This window comes from Myotis yumanensis, unplaced genomic scaffold, assembly GCF_028538775.1.
Source record: "Myotis yumanensis isolate MYYU_CA2020_CCGP unplaced genomic scaffold, mMyoYum1.0.hap1 SCAF_2, whole genome shotgun sequence".
NCBI classification, from domain to species: domain Eukaryota; kingdom Metazoa; phylum Chordata; class Mammalia; order Chiroptera; family Vespertilionidae; genus Myotis; species Myotis yumanensis.
This window is the reverse complement of record NW_027223753.1, coordinates 62,545,203-62,567,918: the sequence shown is the minus strand read 5'-3', so window position 1 is coordinate 62,567,918 and position 22,716 is coordinate 62,545,203. Positions and strand designations below refer to the sequence as shown.

The following is a 22,716-nucleotide window of genomic DNA, read 5'->3' as shown; positions in this document are numbered from 1 at the left end:
GCTCTCTTTCAGGCTCTGTGTTTGAGATTGAAGGATTTGTAAACGAAAAGACATTTCAAAGTTGCTGCCTGGGAGTCAATAGACTGAGGGAGGCGACATGCAAGGAAGCCTCCTCACTTCACGTGACCTGTGGCCTTAAAATGCAATGACATTTTGAAGTAATTTTCTTTGCTTAAAAAAAAAATTGAAAATGGAACCCAAGTTCATTTTCATTTGTATTGGTTAGGAGCCTGGTTTAGGCAAAACAAAATAAAAAACCCAAACAAAACCCCGAAAACCAATTATTTGGTTTATGTTACTAATAGAGAATCTGTTATCTATCTTCCTGCCTCCTTCATGTTGACTCACCCTCAGACTGTGTAGAGGCAAGATGAGGACCAGCAATGCAGGTCTGTATCTGCAAATTCAGCTCAAAAGAGAACCTCTGTTCTCTAAGAGTCTGAATGGAGTTCTGGACTTGAGTCTCACTGGTTCTAGTTGGGTCCCAGGTTCATCCCTGAACCAATTCCATGGTCAAGTGGATGGGATTCTACCATCATCGGAGATGGAAGTTGTTTGCCCACCTTGGCACTGGGATCAGCATCAACCCCACCTGAAGTGTGTGGAGGGAGGGCAGGGAGTAGTGCCTCTCCAGAGGAAATTCAGGTTATTGTTCACAGAATCGAGTGAATGTGGCTCTGATAAAAACGGTAAATGTCCGAAGTCATCGTGCCAGTGACTTTGAACTTAAGCTGGCATATCTTTCTCAGAAACTAAAACAGTCAGTTCTATTGAGTAGCGTATCCATTGAAGGCACATTTAACTGATGGTAACAGAGACTCCAAATAACAGGGGCTTAACACTGCGGAGGCTTATTTTCTCTGGAGTTTGCAGTCCAGATGTAGCAGATGTAGCATCGCCACGACAAGACCAATGTCACTTCGAATTGCTGCGGCTCCCGCAATCACATTTGTGGTGTCTGCCAGTTGTCTACCTCGCTTTTAAGGTGTTTTACTAGGAAGTTCTGTTCAACAACTTTCACTTGTATACCATTGGCCATAACTTGGTAACATGGCCATATATACCTGTAAGGAGGTCTGGAAATGTAGATATGTAGATAGGCACGATGCTAGCTCTAATAATGAACCCATAGGTGTTTTATTAGTAAGGAAGAACTAGTGAATGACTATTAGGTATGTAACTAGTAGTCTTCAACATGTGTTAATTTATTAACTGATCTGAATGACATGGGAGGTTTACTTAACAACCCAATGAATTTATATATTTAAGATTTAAAACTCATTCTAGAAGTAGATGATAACATAAATAAGGAAACTAATATATACCCTAAAATTGATAACAAAGTGTGCATTAAATGAATATCAGACAAGGTCATCAATGGAAGAGTTAGAGATGATGCTGGTTTTTCCGTCTCTAGGAGATTTGGCTAAGTACAATGCCCTTTACCAAGGTAGGGACATGGAGGAGTGCCAGGTTTTCAGCAGAAGTCAGAGTTAAGTTTTGGACATTTAAAACTAGATATGCTGGCATCAGATGACACTCGGGTGATGTCATTTGTTCACCAGCTGCACATCTTGATATCTATTGTGCATTTTCTGGCAGAGAACAGAGAACTGGATATTTTAGAAATTCTCTGCTCTCTTCAGTTTCTCTCTTTCACCTGTGATCTAGGTTACTAGGAGTTATGGAGAGTTGGGTCCAAAGGACCTTAAATTCCAACTTTATTCCCTAGAACAAGAGAAGTCTTGTGTAGTCAAGCATAGATTGGGTGTGTTGAGGATGTGAGATTCAGCTGTCTTAGATTTGGCAGTTCTTTGTGGGGTGAAGGATTGAGGGGAGGTACATGGACCTACCAAAGAGAGTGATATATACCATAGTTAATTGAGAATTTGTTATACTATTCCTAAGCTACCGGAGATTTATATAGAACTGCAATATTATATTCTAGGAGACATTTACTCAAAGGGGCTTTTATCTCTACTTACTGATAAATACCAGGCATTTGGTGGCTACACTGAACTCACTTGTCTTTTATCACTTTAATAACTGAATTATAGCTATTGTTTGCTTTGAACTTTATTTAGTTCAACATTTATTAAGGGAACTTTTTGCCTTTTTCCATTATTCTAAATGCTGAAAACATAATTATTAATATGGGAAAATGTTTTCAAGGTATGATGTGATATCATTACCTATTTACTAATCTCTACTTTTTCATGTCATACGAGGCTGAATTCCAAAGAAAAGGCATTCCCCAGAGCTTAGTGAACATTTTGTAGGATGCTATAATTTAACCATAAACATTGAACAAATACTAATCAGGCTAAGATAGTTTGAAAAACAAATAAGCAGTACATTAGTGGGGACGACTGTTGTTTAAGGTCAATATTAATTGTTACTGCAATTAATAGAGTTCTGTTTATTTTTATATAATGTCATACTTGGCTCCCTGTCACATTTTTAGAAGTGGTTGATCAAGTGTGTGTGTGTGTGTGTGTGTGTGTGTGTGTGTGTGTTTGTGTTTCAAGGTCTAGAACACACTACAGATCTAACTTTTGAGAATATACCCCGTTTGAGAAAGGGAGACAAAAGTTTTTATGTTCAGAGTAAGTAGCTTCTCCAAAAGCCCTTTTAATTTGTACACACAATGAGTGGTGCTGCCCTTTTCTTGTTACGACAGTTGTTTGGATGATGTCACTTGTTCACAAGTCAGGCAGCTGGGCATTTTGAAACTCTATTGTCATTTTTTGGCAGAGAGCATAGAACTAGGAGCAGTCATGCTTTCTGAAGGACCTTTTTGTATTTAAAAGCATTTTTTTTATACAAGTAGAAGTTTTCTTTCTTTGCAGTCAATCACTAATTCTATTGTCTTATTTTCTGTATCTCCCCACCCCCCATCTATCCTTTTCTGCAAATGTAAAACTCTAATCATCTTACCCCCCCCAAATATCTCTACTTTCTTTAGCCTTCTTTTGATGAATGCTGCCACCTTCTACTCCAGGGTTGGGGAACCTTTTTTTCTGCCCCCAGCCATTTGGATATTTATCATTTGCAGGCCGTACAAAATTAACAACTTAAAAATTAGCCTGTTGTATTTGGTCAAACATTTAGTTAACTCACTCCCAATGTATGATCAGGGCCAGACCAAATGATTTCATGTGCCTTATGCAGCCTGGAGGCCCGACGTTCCCCACCCCTGTTCTGTCCAGTTCTCCTAAGGCGAAATCTGCAAGTCATCCGAGATTACTTTTTCTATCTTGATCAATAAGTTCTGGTGCTGTTCTGTAGTAGCAGCATTCCTTCTCCTACGTCTATTCCTTCTACCCACAATTAAACACTTACCACTTCTCCGGGACGTTTGCCAACACCCTCCTAGACTCCCTGTCTCCACGCCTGCCCCTCTCCCATGAGGCTGCGCAATAATTGCCGGTGTCATCTATCAAAAAGAAATTTGGATTACGTCACTCCTCTTTATGTCCTTCAGTGACCTCACATTGCCTATCACTTGGATTCGGCCTAAGTTTCTAACAGTGTGACTTAGAACATGATACTTCCAAGGAGACATACAATGGTTCAAGCAAAAGTATTCTGGCTATTTCTTTTCTACCTATTACAATATTTCAGAAGGCTAAAACATGATAAAGGTATATTTATACTTTATATTAAGAATTACATCTTCAGTATGTATAGAACATGGGTGGTTATTGGATTTGGCATTTATCATTCCCATGAATGTAGTTCTTTATATGTTTTTTTCCATATGTATTAATTCCTGAGCTCTATATCTCAATATATATAATAAAATTTATATTATTTAAAATTTTATGTAAATGATATACTATCATATATATGCCTCAGTACATTTTGATCTGATAGTGGGTGATTATCATATAGCTCTAGTTCATTTATTTTCACCACTGTGTGAGTGTACCATAATGTGTTCACCTTTCTATTGATGTTCATTTGCATTCTCTCTCCCCCATTTCTCAGCCACCCACAACCTTTTCAGATTAAGCTCCCATGCTCCTGGCCCAATACTTTGGAGAAGAGGGTATATTATTATTTGTGGCTGCTGTTAATTCTTACAGTTTTGGCAGATTGCATATTTTAAAAATGAATGTCTTGGTTGCTCAGCATTGGTAGCTGGTTTGGGCTCAAGCAAGGAGTACCACTGTCTTTCTAGATTAGCAAAACCTCACCTCACTTAGCAGGGCTGTCACCAGCAGTAACTGAAGCAAATTTCCTCTTTTCCAGCTGCTCAGAGCCCTCCCTGGCAAATGCTTTCTCCTCCTCTTGTTGCTTGGCCAGGTGATTTCTGTCATCCACATGGCTACGCTGCAGAAGACCCGTGAGGAAGGGATGGACGCCTGGAGTGGTGTCCCCCTCAGCCCTCCAGTCCAGTGGTCCTCAAACTTTAGCCTGCTTCATAACCACACACAGGCCTGGCCTCACTCCCGGATTCCTAATTCAGAAGATCTGGGATCGGGCCCAAGGATATTCATTTCTAATAAGTTTGCAGGTGATGCTGACGCTGCTATTCCTGGGGCCATACTTTGAGCATCACTGCTTTAGGCCAGCATTTTCCAACCTATTTTACTTTTTTTGACTCATGGGCCCTTTTAATATTAAGATGTCATTTCACATCACCCACATGAATTTTAAAATTGTTTTATAATTTGACATGTTATAAAGAAGGGCTTTAGATTTAAAAAATTGTATCAGCATAATATTAAACATTGTGGTGGTCTAGAACTTCAATACCAAAGTGTGATCTGTGGACCCAGAATACCTGGGAATTGGTAGGAATGTAGGCCTGAGAGTCTATGTAGACCTAATGAACCAGAATCTGAGGTTTATTAATATCCCCAGGTGATTAGTATGCATATTAAAGTTTAAGAAGCTGCTTGTATAGGGCTCACATTAAATCAAATCCTAGTAATATTCAAAACAAGAACACGTCAGATTTTAATGTTTAAAAAGTGGCACATGTTTTATTTACTTTCATGGAAGGAAAAGCATCATTTCTTTGAAAATAAAAAGAATATATCAAATTTGGTTTTGGTACCAAGTAGTGAAATTAATGATGCATTATAGAACAAAAATGGAAAAAAAATGTATTCATGTTTGGAACTATTATTAATTGTACATAAAATATCAACTGCCTTATTTTAATAATTTCCATGAAGTAATAGGTTTCTGATTGCTACTTGCAATAACCTCTCTGTAAATAACATATTATGTGTATGGAGAGTAGTTTACCTATAAAGTAAAAGCCTAATTGAATAAATTTTTGCTATATTTATTATTATGATGATTTTTTTGAAGTTGTAGTAGGAACATTTTCGTTTGACCTGTCGTTACCCTGTTCAGTTGATTTGCATATTAGCCTTTTATTATCTACTAGAGGCCCGGTGCACAAAAATTTGTGCACTCGGGGGGAGGGGGTCCCCCAGCCCGGCCTGTGCCCTCTCGCAGTCTGAGACCCCTCGGGAGATAACGACCTGCTGGCTTAGGCCTGCTCCTGGGTGGCAGAGGGCACGCCCAATCCCTAGGTGCAGCCCCTGGTCGGGCTCAGAGCAGGGCTGATTGGGGAGTTAGGGCGCCGCCCTGTCATGCACAGAGCAGGGCGGATCGGGAGGTTGCGATGCCACCCTCAGTCACACTCAGGGTAGGGCCAATTGGGGGGTTGGGGCACTGCCCCCTGTCACGCACAGAGCAGGGCTGATCAGGGGAGTTGGGGCACCGCCCCCTGTCACACACAGAGCAGGGCGGATCAGGGGGTTGGGGCGCTGCACCCTGTCACACTCAGGGCAGGGCCAATGGGGAGGTTATGGCTCTACCCTGTCACTCACAGAGCAGGGCCCATGGAGGGGGGTTGGGGCACCGCACCCTGTCACACGCAGAGCAGGGCCAATTAGGGGGTTGGTGCACTGCCCCCTGTCACGCACAGAGCAGGGCTGATCAGGGGAGTTGGGGCACCGCCCCCTGTCACACACAGAGCAGGGCGGATCAGGGGGTTGGGGCGCTGCACCCTGTCACACTCAGGGCAGGGCTAATGGGGAGGTTATGGCTCTACCCTGTCACTCACAGAGCAGGGCCCATGGAGGGGGGTTGGGGCACCGCACCCTGTCACACACAGAGCAGGGCCGATCAGGGGGTTGGTGCGCTGCACCCTGTCACACACAGAGCAGGGCCGATCAGGAGGTTGGTGCGCTGCACCCTGTCAAACACAGAGCCACCGGGCAATCAGGGGATTGGGGAGCTCCCCCCTGTCAAACACAGAGCAGGGCTGATCAGGGGGTTGGGGCGCCTTCCCCTGTCACGAACAGAGCAGGGCGGATAGGGAGGTTGTGGCCCCGCCCCCTGTCACACACAGAGCCGCAGGGCGATCAGGGGGTTTGGGCGCTGCCCCCTGTCATGCTAATCCCGGTGCCGGGAGGCATATTACCCTTTTACTATATAGGATAGAGGCCTGGTGCATGGGTGGGGGCTGGCTGGTTTGCCCTGAAAGGTGTCCTGGATCAGGGTGGGGGTCCCCACTGGGGTGCCTGGCCAGTCTGGGTGAGGGGCTGAGGGCTGTTTTCCGGAAGCGAGTGATTGAAGCTTCCAACCGCTCCTTGTTTTCTTTTTTTTTTTAATTCTGGGCCAGCTTTAGCTCTGAGGCCTAGCCGCTGAAAACATCGATACAATGTTGCTAAAGCCCGGCTGAATGAAAGCCGGTTTCTGGGGTTTTGTTTAGCTTCTTATTTGCAACATAGTACATAGTTGCTTAGAGTTGCAGCTGAGAGGCCGGCAAGTGAGGCGGGGAACTTTGGAGTCCGCAGTCACTGAAGCAAGCAAGCCTCCCTGCTCGCTTCAGTGCATGGCTGCCGGCCACCATCTTGGCTGACAGTTAATTTGCATATACTCACTGATTAGCCGATGAAAAGGGTAGCGGTTGTATGCTAATTACCATGTTTCTCTTTTATTAGTGTAGATATAATAAAAGCCTAAGTGACCGTTATGGTGGAACGACCAGCATGACTAGTTGCTATGATGTGCACTGACAACCAGGGGGCAGATGCTTGATGCAGGAGCTGCCCCCTGGTGGTTAGTGGGCTCCCACAGGGGGAGCACTGCTCAGCCAGAAGCCAGGCTCATAGCTGGCAAGCACAGCGGCGATGGCGGGAGCCTCTCCCAAGTTAAGCAGTGAAGGGTTCGGACTGCAAGAGCCCCGGACTGCTGGCTTAGGCTGATCCCCAGGACCTCTAGTCTTGTTATAAAAAGGAGAAAGGAAAGAGCTGTGGATGCTTCTACATGAGATAAATTGAACTGTGAAAGAGTGATTACATTTAATCTCCATTGCTTCAGGGAGGAATGGGTGGGTACATGTATAGGATATAAAGCTTAAGTGACCATTACGGAATGACCAGAACGACTGGAACAACTGGTCGCTATGATGCACACTGACCACCAGGGGGCAGATGCTCAATGCAGGAGCTGCCTCCAGCCTGCCAGCCAACCTCCCGGTCCCTCCCCCCAACTGGGCCCCAGGCTGGGACGGGGAACCAGGGGTGGGTGGTGGTAGATGCGGGCAGTGAGGGAAAGAGCAGAGGGAGGTGGGAAGGGGGTTGGGAGGTGGGGAACCACATGGTGGCTGCATGTGAGCAGCGAGGGAAGGAGGACGTGGGGAGGCGGGGAGGCGGGGAACCTGGTTGGCTCTGATTGCTGGCCAGGCCTAGGGACCCCACCAGTGCATGAATTTCGTGCACCAGGCCTCTAGTCCACTGTATAAAGCCAAGGGGTGGACTGAATACAGTACAGAATCTCAGCTATTTTTTTCCAGGCAGCGGAGAGTATAACACATGAGTACTAGAAAATAGTGTCTAGGGGTGGACAGCTAGGTTCAAATAGGGAGTAATCAAGATTGGAGTTTGTGGTGGTTGTTAGTGTTACTGGCTTTTTTTAAAAAAATGTGATTGGTCCTTTTATATGATTGCACTTTCTAACTCCTGTTGGCTGGGGTCATTTGTAACTGCTTCAGGCCATTGAATTAGGAGCAGAAATTTTGAGTGTCATGAGTTGCCTGTGTGAGGTCCTCCAAAACTTTTTCTTTACCTCTGGAACAGTGATTGGTCATTGTTAAGATGATGACTGCTCTGACAGCTTGGGTTCCTGTGTGACTGTACTATGTGGAGCACCTCTTCTAGTGTTCGGTTGTTATATAGCATGATCAAGAAGTAGCCCTTAGTTGTTTTAAGCTCCTGAGATTTGAGGGTTGTTTATTATTGCAGCAATATGCGATCTGTATTGACTAATACAGATTTTTTTTGCTGGGTTTTGAGAACGACAAAGCCATACATAGGATAGCATGTGTGGAAGTGTGTGTGTGGGGGGGTGAACTAGATTCCCCAAACCAAGGAGCCAGAAGCTTACCAAGGAGAGTCATTAGGAGTGTGAGCAAATCTAATGTCATTCTTGGGACACAGGTGGAGAGAGGGATTGAGATCTTCCTGCCTCCTCTTCCCATGCAGAGAACTGACACACTCACACAAGCACACACATACAATGTGGAGTATGTTTGGTCTACCCTTTGTCCGTGTGAAAACAGTAACTTAAAAATCAATGTAGAAAATAAAGACAGTGTATAGAAAACCAGGATTTAGGAAAAATAACTATGTTGGAGGGTTTAAAGACTTTTTTTAGTACCACAGAAAGTAATATGCTTCCAATCCTCTCTCCATCATACATGTTTACATTCACATGTTCTTACATCCCATGTGTACATAATCACATAATATTTTAATCAACCCTACTTGTGATAACAAGGCATTACCTATCTATATACAATATTTAAAACCCTCTTCTTCCTCTCCTCTCACACTCCTGATCTAACTAGTTCTTCCCACCCCTCCATCCCTGCAGTGCTTAGCATTTTCTTGATTTAGTTAATATGTTTTACTATTATTGTTTTCCTCTATTCTCACCGGAATGCAAATGCTAACAGAGAAAGGACATTTTTATCCATTTTGTTGACTGACAACAGAGCCTGATACATAATAGTGTTTGTGGAGTTGCATGCACCACCTTCGTGAAGGAGAAACAGGAACAAACAGGATACAGATCTGCCAGGTGTTCCAAGCGGAGATTCAATCTGAGGCAACGTTGTGACCTGACCACATTTAAACCACAGTTTGAGTCCCTCACTCTCATTCTGTATCTTATAAATAGCTCCAGTCAAGCAGATAAACTTCTTTGTGAAATCTTCCATATGTTGTGTGTAAAGACTGAATTTTGAAGGTAGTACACAAAGTGGGAAGGAACATGGGCTTTAGAAACAAACCACTTTATTGTTACCTATTCGGTGTGACTTGGGCAAGTTACTTAAACACGGAGTCTAAATTTTCCTTTCTGTAAAACTGGAATAAAATGTAGTGGGGCACCTATTGGGTGGACTTAATCCACAGTTATGTGAAAATGCTTAGCACATGGTAGGTACTGGTTTATACTAGTTCTCTTTACCCCCCCCCCCCCCCACCTCTCCATAGAAACAGCTTTCATTACATTTTTTATTTAATATTATTTAAAATATTTTCAACTTAGTCAATTTCCAATTGACTTTTTTGTGAGATTATTTTAGTAATCTATATACACAGAATTTCCCAAATATTTACAAAGAGCCCATACACAGCTTTCGCCAGGGTGTGGATTTCTTCAGATATGATGGAAAAAGCAGATTATCTGGATTTTAAGTGATGGGTAGAAATTTAATGGGAAGAACTGGGAAGAAGGGTAAAATTCCAGGATAAATGGATTGGAATTCTTTTGCTGCTACTGTTGTTGTTCAGTCTTGTGCATCTATTTTTTGCATGTTAGCACTTGAAGTTCTACAGTCAAGGTTACCATTTGCCTGAAATTTTGAATAATTGATTCCTTTTGGAAGTGGTTTCTTTATTTGCAAACTAAAATTGTTTCTTAGTCTTGAAGTTGATCTCTGTTGATCACCCAATTTTTCCCCCCAATTTGTTTAGTTGAACTAGACATGAAGATTTATATAGGCGATTTCAACTTATTTGACCTTTTTCTATTATTGATTTTTTTTTTTTTGAGAGGAAGGAAGAGGGATAGAGAGATAGAAACAATAATTAGAGAGAGACATTGATCAGCTGCCTCCTGCATGCCCCCTACTGGGGATAGAGCCTGCAGCCCAGGCATGTGCCCTGACTGGTGATTGAGCCAGGGACCTCTTGGTTCATGGTTTGATGCTCAACCACTGAGCTAATCTGGTTGGGCTTGACTTTTTTTTTTTTTTTGTAAATATAGTTACAACAGTTTTCTTTAGCTTTTAAAAATAATTTCATTTGTGTATATTATAATGAACTATTATTGCTTCAGTGCCATTATGTGCTTACCGCAGAGGTTGTCAACCTCGGCTGTACACTGGAATCATTTGGAGAGCTTTGAAAATACCGATGCCTGGGCTCGACCTGCATCTGAGGTTTGGCCTTGGAACCAGATTTTTAAAAGCTCCTCAGGTGATTCAACTCTGAAGCCAAGTGTAAGAAACCATTGGCTTAAAGGATTTCGGACGTAACTGAAACATGCTTTCCTCTGGGGAAAGTAGGTAGCCGTGGCTTATCTGAGTGGTGTGATCAATCTGCCTTCTCAATCTCTTACTTAGAATATGGTGAACTGATTAGAATTGGGGTGGTAGAATGAAGTCCTTGACTTTGTTAAGCACTTTTATTGTTAGTCACCAAACCATAAATGGAATTAAAGCATATGAATGGATAGAATACTTTTAAGGCCTTTAAATTCCTGTGTGGACAGGGATAGAATAATAGTTCTTGTTTTGAGCTCTATGCAAATTCAAGTCCTTTGGCTCATGGTTTAAGTCAGAAATGAACAAATACGTTTTTAGAACCTGTAATAAATACTAATTTATTGTTAGTACAGTTAGGCAAACATTTTTCTTAAACTCTTGTTGACTTTGTCACCTACTTTCAATGTAATAAGTACTCTGTTACCATAAGAAGGTCTTTGTTTACTCCAGTAACAAGATGTTGGACAAGGACTTGTAAACTCAAGTAGCTACCTCCCTGAGGTATCAGAGAGCTTCCAGAAGTAAATCAATCTGAACTTTAGAGTATTCCTAGCTTTTATTCTGAAAAGTAATCTAGCCTACTTCCAGCTTGGAATTTGGAGCTGAGGTCAGGTTAGGGATATTTACTGTAATTTCACTGTTTGGTTTGAAGTATTGTGAAGTTCCAGAACACACAATATTTGTAGTATGTACAGCAATAGGGCTGCAAATTTCTTTTACTTCTATGTGACTGACCATATTAGTATGGTGTCTGAATACAGTGGAACTTAGTGAATTGGTGAATAGGATAGTCAGAATTGTGTCCAAATCCTAGGTTTTCTATTTATTAGCTCTTACTTGATTTATTTAACTTATTTAGCTTTAGTTTCCATATCTGGAAAATTGGGAGAAATAATACCTAAGTTATTGAGTGTATATTATAATGAAATGTTTTAGATTTTTAATACAGTACCTGCCCAATGTTGGTCTGTAATAAATAATCTTTCTGTAGTTTTGAATTTGAATTATTCTAGAGAATTATTCTAGTAAAAGTGATACCTGAGAACAAATTAAGTTCTAAATTTTCTTTAATAATGAATCTTATGAACAATGACTATTTGGGGTGATGTATATAAATCATATTTTATGTAGAAAATTTCTGAATATTTCTGAATTTTTAATAAACCATGGAATCTCCTGATAAAGATATTAATACCTTTGTTTATCATGATAGGTTTTATACATTTTCATTATGCTTAGAGACATTTTACAAGAACTCATGATTCTTACAATATGAAGGGAGAAATTGGAAGGTGGATAGTATAGATTAGGCAGTATAATATAGTAAGGGCATAGATACCTAGATGCATATAGACACAATGAAAATGTAAGTGAAGCATAATATAGGTCACGTTAAAGTGTAGCCAAATTAAATGAATTCTTTCATTAAAAAATGGTTATTTTATTGCTTTGTGTGCCCAGATAAGATGATCATAGTAATGACTCCTCCTGTTTTCTGCCTTTCAAAATTGCTCTCATTTTTAAAGGCACAATTCAAATGTTGTCTATTTTATAAAGCTTACTTGCTCTCTTCCCCATCACATACCCCTTACAAAGGAATCACTTTTCTCTGCATTCTGTCAGCATGTGATTGCTGCCTGGCACTGTTTCATTGTAAACGCAGTTAAGTTTATGGCATTAGGTTGAAGGTTGCATGAGGTCCCACCAGCTTTGACATCAGAGAGATGTTAATTTTAATCTTCACTTGGTCACTTTCTTTGTAAGGATTTCGCCTTTCTGTGCTCAATTTTCTTACTGTCAGACAGACGGGGATAAAAGCTTCTACCTCATAGTGCTGTTGAAAGATTCAGTAGTGTCAGTGGCCTGAGATAGTAATTGTTCAGTAAATGGTAGTGAACATTGTTATTGTTGCCATAGTCTGTGTATGGCATGTTATTTATTGTATGTAAATATGATATGTGACTTAAATAAAACCTCCTTCTCTAGACTGCACTTTTTAGGACAGGGAACCATCACTTAGCATTTTACATAAGGTTTAATAAATTAACAAATACGTGTTGATTGAGTACATTAACTTTCACTTTTCTTGGATTTTAAAAATAGTATTGGTAGATAACACAAAATGTCATAAAAGTTGTTTTCTAAATGGCTTTGTTTTAAAATCCCTGCAGGTATCTTCTTTTCCCATAACTTCAGTGCCCTGAAACCCGAGTATTCCACCAAGATAATATGATAGGCACTTTCCGTGGTTTGGAGCCATATCCTACTTAGACGAATGCGGGCCTTCCAGAGGTCCTGAGAGCCTGGTACAGAGCACACACTGCTTGCTAGTTGGCGCGGCAATAATGCCATCGCTGCCTCAAGAAAGAGGTAAGCTGACTGATTTCATCACATCACAGAATACAGATTATAGATCATCACTGCTGGCTATTCATAACAATTAAAAATTGGGGATTCTTAAAGAACCAGAACTTAAAATTTTACATTTTTCGGGAGGGCATTTGTGTTCTCTGGTATGGAATTTTTATCATTTCAGTGATATTTGGTTGGTTTATGTTTCTCTTAAAGTTATTCAGGGGCCTTCTGCCTTGGATCTGAGTACAGAGCTGCCTTTTCAAAGCACACTGAAAAGGAGAGTCAGAAAGAAGAAAAAGAAGGGAACAATTACAGCCAATGTTGCTGGGACAAAGTTTGAAATTGGTAGGTCTTCTCAAAATCATGAGATTGTCATACCTGTTGGAAAGCCTAATTTGATGTTGAAAAAAAATGTAGAAATTCAGAGATACTCTTTTTTATGTAAGGATTTTTAAATGCTTTTTATAAAATTTTATTTTTTAATGAGATATTTATCATGTTGATAATAAAATAGAGCATCAGTGTAAATGAAAAATTTTGGTTATTAATTGAATGATTTTGATTAAACTCAATGTTAAAATCAAGCATAAAATGATAAGAACATTAAACAGATTAAAATGTTAAATAGAAGCCAAGACCGGTTTGGCTCAGTGGATAGAGCGTCGGCCTGCGGACTGGAGGGTCCCAGGTTCGATTCCGGTCGGGGGCATGTACCTTGGTTGCGGGCACATCCCCAGTGGGAGGTGTGCAGGGGGCAGCTGGTCGATGTTTCTCTCTCATCGATGTTTCTGACTCTCTGTCCCTCTCCCTTCCTCTCTGTAGAAAATCAATGAAAATGTATTTAAAAAAAAAAAAAAAGTTAAATAGAAATTGAACAGTTTAAAATTTGAGATTTTTATTAAACAACGAGAACCTGAGAAAGAATAGAGTAAAAACATTTCTCTCATTTTTAAATAAATCTTTTAAAGATACTGTTGCTTTTTATTAATGAAATTCCCGTATTTCTGTCTAAAAAGTATCTGCAGTGTAGAGAGCAGATAAGAATTAATTGCTTGAAATTAAGATACTTTTGCCCAGCACTGCAAAACTCATTATGAATAACAAGCACTCAAATAATATTCCTCTTTTCTTAGTTATTTTGCATTAAAAGAATTGAGGAAAATCATATGAACCTCAAGGATATTAAATTTTTTACCCTTTATTAATATTTGAGAATCTCGTTTTCATTTACATTAATTCATCAAAGCTCAGCAACAATCAGTGAAATATTTCAGTGGGATTGAGGTCCCCCAACACTCTGTTCCAACAGGTGTTCCTCAGAGGGAACCACGCTGAGCATGTTGGTGTGAGAGGATGAGATGTGACAGGTTCAGGGCTTATCTGCAGCGATTTTTCAGAAGGAAAAAACGAGAGTAAGGTGGCCTTCATAAAAATGATTGATAGCCCCACTGGTGTGGCTCAGTGGTTGAACGTTGACCTACGAAGCAAGACTTTGCGGTTGGATTTCGGGGTCAGGGCACATGCCCGGGTTGTGGGCTCGATCCCCAGTGTGGGGCGTGTAGGAGGCAGCTGATTGATGATTCTCTCTCATCATTGATGTTTCTCTCTCTCTCTCTCCCTCTCCCTTCTTCTCTGAAATCAATAAAAGTATATTTTTTAAAAGTGATAGCTGGGTGGTGTTAACTCATCCTCTCACTTTGAAGGTCCTCATGGGGTTTATAAGGAACCTTGATTTAAAGGAGAGTGTTTAAATGAAGTTCCCTCTCACTTTCCTAGGAAGTGTTCAGAGGGCTGACGTTGTGTTAGTGGTCTCTATACTGATTCTGGTTCCATTTCTCTCATCAAAGTCTTCCTAGTCATTTCTGAGAGGCGCACACAAAGCGTCTCATGTACTCAGGAACAGGTCTGCTCCTGAGCTGCTGATCTGACCTCATTGTCTTCTGCCTGTGAGCCAGTTAAAGGGGTCTCCCAGGCTATGTCGCTATTGCCCTGGCCCTCCTTATGGCCTCTAGGGGGCACAGCAGCTCCTGAGCCCCCAGGACGCCACAGCTGCCTGGTGGTCTATGGCAGATGAGAGAGGAACAGCCCTTTCCCTGACTTACATTGTCACCTGGCCTTCAGACAGCCTGAGTTTCTCCAGGCATCTCATGTCAAACAGCATCTTCAGCTCACAATCCCCTCCCCAACCTCATCCACCGAGTCACTGTCCTCTTTTATGCCTGTGTACTAGGCACTGTTGCATAAATAGTTCTTTCTTTTTCCTCAGCTGCGAAACAAACAAGAGTCCCCAGGATTTGAGACCAACAAGTGTTTGCTCATCAGTATCATACTTGAGCCAAATACATTCAGACAATTGATTGCTTTGTACCATTTCTCCTCATATTTGATACCAGTAAAAGTAAAACTTTTACAAATAAGTATTTTGCTTACCTGTATTGTAAGCAAGAAGGAACTTGAAATTTATTGGAAGAAAAATGTCAATATGTTAATTATAATATCTAAATTAGAGAAGAGTCCATAACTAGTTTGTACTAACAAACAAGCTTTCCTGAGCACAAATCTCTTTTTCCGGAAGATTAGAGGGTTTGCAGATAGGAGAGAGTCAGTTTCTGTATCTGTGCAGTGAATTCTGCTTTTTTATTTTGCATCCTGAGTCAACATGCTGACTTGGTTTTAATTGCTAAAAATAATGGGAACTAGGGGAGGTGGAAAGTAGGTCTAATGATCTAATGACCAGGGGCTATTTTTCCCTTTTGTACCCAGCCCAAGGTCATGAAAAAGCCAGGAAAATACTTTTTGCTGATAGAGGTGTTGTCTCAGCTGTGCATATGTTCTCCTTGTGCTGTGAATAATCACTGAACTCTTTAACAGTGTTGTGTCCCTGTTAAATCTCTGAGGATTTTGGGTGCAACCTAAAAACAGTCCTCAGTTACTGCTGAGTATAATTTGGCCCTAGATAGATTGATGTAACTCAAAACAAGGTTATGCTATAACTAATGGAGATTTTGCCAACAAAACACCTTGAGCTAAAATTTATACATATCAAAATATGTTTTTTCCATTGGATATATTTCAGAAGTATTTTAATTTTGGTTTAACTTAACCTTTTACTTGCAGTTCGTTTAGTAATAGATGAAATGGGATTTATGAAAACTTCAGACGAGGATGAAACGAGTAACCTGATATGGTGTGACGCCGCAGTTCAGCAGGAGAAGATTGCAGAGCTGCAAAACTACCAGGTGGGGAGTTAGTCATGGCCCATCAGTGGCCATTAGGAAAGTTACATACATTCCCTCATAGCTTTCTTTAGATAGGGTTCTTGCTATGTTGACAATCTCACCTGAATAGCCTGTTGTGTTGCTGTGCAGTACTGACTTTGCATGAAGTCTGCATCCTTTCAGATGTAACTTTTAACCTCTTTGCATCTTTAAGTAAGAATTGATAGAAGAAAACCTTTACTAAACTGGTGCTTTGCATTATGCTTAAAGATGAGTCCTGTGGAATGGCCTAGCGAGATCATGACGTGGCAGTTCCATGTCCGTTATATATCTGGCTTCATTCTTTTATTTTCAGGATGTGATACAAACATATTAAAAAAGTCAAATGCATGGAATTTTAGACAGTTCACATTTTATGCAGTTCTTCTTCCATTAGTATAGAGGGTAACACAGAATTTACTGCAGGGGAAAAAAAAATAAGTCCATTTTCACTAGTTTTTCTATAATGCTTATCTGTATGAATATAGTAAATTTAGAATGTAAAAGTTAATTACCAGTTTTTCAACACCAACAATTGTAACTTTAATGTCATTATAAACACCCTTTTTTGATTTCTTTAAAATTGTGCAATTTTTATTCTCTATATAATCAATTACTATAGATTCTTTAATTCATTATAGGTCATTTAACTTAAATATTTTACATTAATAATTGTCAGTTTATTAAAACATGAAAACTTAAAAGATGGTGGTAACTGTATGATAGTATAAATGACTATATTCATTAAGTCAATGAGGATATTAATATTTACCTTTTTATTTTCCAGAGGATCAACCATTTTCCAGGAATGGGGGAGATCTGTAGGAAAGATTTCTTAGCAAGAAATATGACCAAGTAATCTTCATTTTCTTATAATAGAATAAACCTGTTACAAATTTACATTTTGAATATTAGAGTGCTATCTTTTACAAAGGTACATTGATTTGAAATGATATTTTGATGGAAGAGAGAGAATTTTAGATCTAGGAGGGTCTGGAAAGTTCTCTGGTCCCATTCCTGCACTTTGCCGAGGAGGTAACTGAGGGTCAGAAATACCTTGCACAAAGTCAACACATAGTTGGTAGCAGAGCTAGAGCAGAATCTTGGGTTCTAGAATCTCAGGGTTCTTTTTACTGTTTATTCAATATGTTCTACTTATTTTCAGTTAAACCTTGCAGGATCTAATATGTTGTATTATGGTGTGTGTGCATCTGTGTATTCATATACTGGTTACTGAGCATCTAATATGTGCCAGGCACTGTAGTTGGTGCATGTGTGCACGCACATACACGTAGACCACATATACACAGGGTGGGGCAAACATAAGTTTACAGTTGTGAGTTTGTGAAACACCGTTCATTCTTGCATTGTTATTTATTGTATTTTTCCATATGAACAATTATAAACCTCAATTGTAACCTACTTTTGCCCCACACCGTACATGCCCACCCAGGGATATACATGCACATACATTCATTTCTGAGGCCACTGTTAGAGGAACAATATGCTTTCATGGGAAAAACAGTTCACAGGTACTCAAGTACTGAATGAATTGTAGAATTTTTATGCAGTTTATATCTCTACTGATTACATTATTTTAGCTTAAGGAACTTGAGTGATAAATTGAGAAAAATTTTTAAAAGATATCTTTCACAGAGAAAGGTTAGTAAAATTATGTGTAAAATTAACAAAATATCTGTTTGTATCCAAGTGAAAGTTTATACATCCATTTACTCAACAGATATTTTTGAATGTCTATCTTTCCCCCTAGAGACTGTTATCTGTGAGGTAAACAAGATAAATAAGGCCTAGTCCTTCCCTTGAACTCACATTTTAGTAAGAGAGGGAGACTGACACATACAGTACAGTTGTGTTAGAGGTAGAGTCAAAGTCTGGTGGTGACCAAGATAGGGGGAGAGATAATTTTTGAGCGGGCAGGGAAGGCTTTCAGGAGGAATGAAATTGAGATGGATATTGAAAAGTGTATAGGAATTAAATATTTATCTTGAATATTTGTGTGCTTTAATTTTTTCCAAGTATATATGTGAAAAAATGTTATTCATAAATACTACATGGTTAATTTAAAACTATATTATTCTAATCAAAGCTTTAACTTGATCTGATTTTATATCATTATTAAAAATATAATAAATAGCTTGGCTGCTGTTGCTCAGTGGTTGAGCATCAACTCATGAATGTTAAAGTCATGGTTCGATTCCCAGTGAGGGCACATGCCCAGATTGTGAGCTCTACATTCAGTGGGAGGGGTGTGTGTGTGCAGGAGGAAGCTGATCAATGATTCTCACCCATCATTGATGTTTCTCTCTCTCTCTCCCTCTCCTTCCCCCTATCTGAAATCAATAAATAATGTACCAAGATTATTTAGCTTGTTGGCTTATTCTGGGCTTGACACATGGAGTTGGTAATTATATCCTTTTTGCATAATAGAAACAACTTTCTTACAGGGTTCTCTTGAAAGAACACTTGAAATATGGTAACTGTATGACCCTCCAATTGTGGAGGCCAACTGGCTTATGTATTTAGGTCCTGCCTCTCTGCATACTATAAACTATGGTTTCATTTTAGTTTCTACTAATTTTATTTGGGGACAATATCTGCTACATTATTTGTTCACCTATTAAAAGACTTGCATATATTTATTAAAAAGACATTTTTGAAACAATAGATTTTCTTTAATATATAATATTTTAAAATAGTTCTCTTAATTTATTTGTATTGGGAATCATTATATACAAAATGGTTAACATTTGGGATTCATCAAAAGTAAACCTTTAGCTCTGTACGGTGTTTCACAGTGGTTAGAGCATCAGCCTATGCACCCAAGAGTTGTGGGTTTGATTCCCAGTCAAGGGCATGTACCTGGGTTGCAAGTTCAATCCATGGCCCTGTTGGGGTGCGTGCAGGAGGCAACCAATCAATGTGTTTCTCTCACATCAATGTTTCTCTCTCTCTACTTTCCTCCTTCCCCTCTTCTCTTCCTCCCTTCCACACTCTCTAAAAGTAAAATCAATGGAAAGAGTATCCTTAGGTGAGGATTAAAAACAACAAAAAAGTAAACATTTGATATTGAGTATTATCTTTAAGTTATGTATCAAATAGGCAGCCTGATCTGTAGCAAATACAAAAATACTAGGACACACACTGTGGCCATGAAACCACATGAATAAGCACATATAGTTCATATAAAAACACCCTCTACTGACTAAAGGCTTCACATAGTTTTCTCAGAAAAGGAATTAAACTCCAAAACCCAACAGAATAAAAGGCAATCAAAACTGCTCCCTATAGGTGACCCAGAGAACTCAAAATCATCTTTAAAGAAGCAATATAAGTGGCACCTGGCCAGGAGCCATTTCCTACTGCCAATCCCCATTCTTGAGGAATAGTTAGTGACTTTTTCCATGTTATCTTGCTTTATATGCCTTTATTACCTCTATTACATTGCATTTAATTAATATCCTATATGTAAATTTCTTAGAAAAGAAACCATATTAACTTATATCCTCAGTGCCTGGCACATAGTATGTACTCAAATATATGTTTGATTTACTAATAAGTAAATTAGTACGTAGGACAGAGAACTGTGTCTATTTTTCTTTACTGATGTATCACCAGTGTCTAGAATAGTGCCTAGCACATGGTAGATGCTTAATAGACATCTGCTGAATGAATCAATAGATGAATAGAGAGATTTAAATCCTTGTAGTAAATGTCAGGATCACAGGAAGAAAATTTAGAAAAGTTTGAATAGAAATTACTTTTTATACTATCTCTAATTAACAGAATGATCAAGTCCCGGCCTCTGGATTATACCTTTATTCCTCGAACATGGATCTTCCCTGCTGAATATACTCAATTTCAGAACTACATGAAAGAATTGAAGAAAAAAAGGAAGCAGAAAACTTTTATAGTAAAACCAGCTAATGGTGCAATGGGTCATGGGTAGGTATTTTTCACCTGTAAATTATATATATCTATATATATATAAGCCAAGTGACCAGAATGACCGGAAAAACTGGTTGCTATGATGCACACTGTGGCCAGCCAACCTCCCGTGGCCCCTGCCCCCAATCTTCCCCACCCCCCAATCAGGGGTAGGGGCAGTCGGCCAACCTCCTGGTCCCCTCCCCCCAGCCAGCAAGACCCCACCTGTGCACGAATTTGTGCACTGGGCCTCCAGTGTGTGTGTGTGTGTGTGTGTGTATGTAGTTGGAGTGTCAGAGAATAAATGTGAGTATTCACTCATGGTTGAGTACAAATATGAAAAATATGATAAAATAGGATTCTACCCATTGCTGTTTTTGGAACTAAATATTTAATGAGTCCTTTCATTCTATCCTACAGGCTTCAGTAATTAAATTTAAAAATCGAATAAACAGATTGGAAGACTTTAATAGGAGACAACCAAATAGGGAAAAAAGATATTTTCTATTTTTTAAACAAAATTTGCATTTATAATAATTTTAGAGTAATCTTGAATACCACAGAGCTAAATTGACTTGGAGAAAGAAGTGAGAAGGGAGTTACTCTTACATGTGTCTTCTTTGCTTTACAAATACATTTTTTCCTTTTATTCAATTTATTGGGGTGACACCGATTAACAAAATTATACAGGTCTCAGGTGCAAAATTCAACAGCTCATTATCTGTACACTGTATTGTGTGTTCACCACTTTAGGCTAAGTCCCTGTCCATCACCATTTATCCCCTCTATACCTTTCTCCATCTTTCCCAACTCTCCTCTCCCCTGCAATCACCACACTGTTATCCATGTCCATGAGTTTTTTCTCTTTTATGTTCAATCCCTCCACTCTTTCAGCCTCCCAAAACCCCCTTCCCAGCTGTCAGCCTGCTCTCCAGCTATGAGTCTGTCTCTGTTTTGCTCATTTTTATCTCTGTACCCATGGTGATTGGATTGAAAATAAGTAGAACACATTAAGCTAAAATACCAAAAAGTAGACATGCTAGCTGAGAATAGATTATATAACTTATATTTCTTTCCTTTTGATTTCTTATGTCAGTTTTCTGCAATGTACTTTTAAAAAATGTAACTGAGTCTGCTTTTAATAAAAACTCATGAGTCATTTTAATCTTTTGTTTTAAATGCTTTGGGGAAAAGGTTTTTGGAATTGTAGCTATTCAACACATTTCCCTTTAATTTTCAATCACAGTCTAATCAGACATTATTTTTAACTGTGGTTTACTAGTTCAAAAAGTAAACATGTAATATTAGTGGGAATTTTATGTTGATTGTTTAATGTAAAGTTGGTCCTCTATGTTAGTCTCAAAGAAAAAAATTTGGGGGTATAATTGAAGTTCACATTTTTTCTCAATTTTAATGTTAAAAATAATGTTAAAATTTATATATATATATTTAATGGTAAAACATTATACAGAAATATTAATCAGATTTGACAACAGTATAAAAAATAGCTGAAGAAGCACACTGTAATGCAGTGAGTAGGTAAAGGACACCTCTGCCATCTGTGGAGGATAACCATTTCCTTGCTGATCTATTGTTTGATTGTCCTCTCCATTGCTGAAAGTGGGGTGTTGAAGACTCCAGTTGTTATTGTTGAACTATCTATATCTTCTTTGAGTTCTATCAGTTTTTGCTTCATATATTTTGGAGCTCTGCTGGTAGGTGCATATATGTTTATGATTAGTATGTCTTCTTGATGCATTGCCTTTTAAAAAAATCACTGTGTACTGTTTTCTTTGTCTTTTGTAATAACGTTTATCTGAAAGTCTATTTTGGTTATTGTTTGCATGAAATATCTTTTCCATTTATTTACTTTCAACCTATTTGAGACTTTGAATCTAAAATGAATCTCTTGTAGACAAAATATAGTTGGACCATGTTTTTTTTTTAAATTCATTTTGCCAAATCTTGTTTTTTAATAAGAGAGTTAATCTATTTGTGCTTAAATCATTATTGATAAAGAAAGATTTACTTCTACCATTTTGCTATGTGTTTTCTATGTCTTATATATAATTTTCATTCCTTAATTCTTCCATTTCTGCCCTCTTGTATATTAAATAATTTTCTAGTGTGCCAATTAACTTTCCTTGTCATTTATTTAACTATATTTATTTTTAATTTTTTAATGGTTACTTTGGGATTACAATTAACATCTCAATTTATAGCAGTCTTGTTTAGATTAATATCATCTTTCTTTCAATAGTAAAAAACAACAACAACAAAACACAAAAAACCCTGATCCTATATAGCTCTGCTCCCTTTTATTGTCACAAAATACATCCTGCTCATTGTGTGTCCAATAACGTAGATTTGTAATTATTGTTTTATGCAGTTGTGTTTGAAATAATATAGGAAAAATGAGGAGTCACAAACTTAAACTATACTAAATAGTGACTTTTATATTTACCATGAATCACCTTTAGTGGTGATCTTTATTTCTTTGTGTGTATTTGAGTTACTGTCTAGTGTCCTTTTGTTTTGCCTGAAGGATTCGCTTTAGCATTTCTTGTAGGCCAGGTG

The 22,716-nt window shown here is 38.9% G+C and overlaps 1 protein-coding gene across 4 annotated transcripts in view; it reads left to right on the top strand.

The window, feature by feature from the left end:
• TTLL7 (tubulin tyrosine ligase like 7) overlaps positions 1-22,716 on the top strand; it is a 142,064-nt gene that overhangs the window by 36,795 nt on the left and 82,553 nt on the right. For 3 of the 4 annotated variants that reach the window (XM_070405461.1, XM_070405462.1, XM_070405463.1), the window contains exons 2-6: positions 12,754-12,952; positions 13,151-13,282; positions 16,055-16,176; positions 16,982-17,049; positions 19,999-20,157. In XM_070405461.1, the coding sequence (XP_070261562.1) occupies positions 12,928-12,952; positions 13,151-13,282; positions 16,055-16,176; positions 16,982-17,049; positions 19,999-20,157 (506 nt within the window). In that variant the 5' untranslated portion in view covers positions 12,754-12,927. Of the gene's footprint in view, positions 1-12,753; positions 12,953-13,150; positions 13,283-16,054; positions 16,177-16,981; positions 17,050-19,998; positions 20,158-22,716 lie in introns of those variants that run through there. The other variant, XM_070405464.1, reaches the window with a different exon arrangement.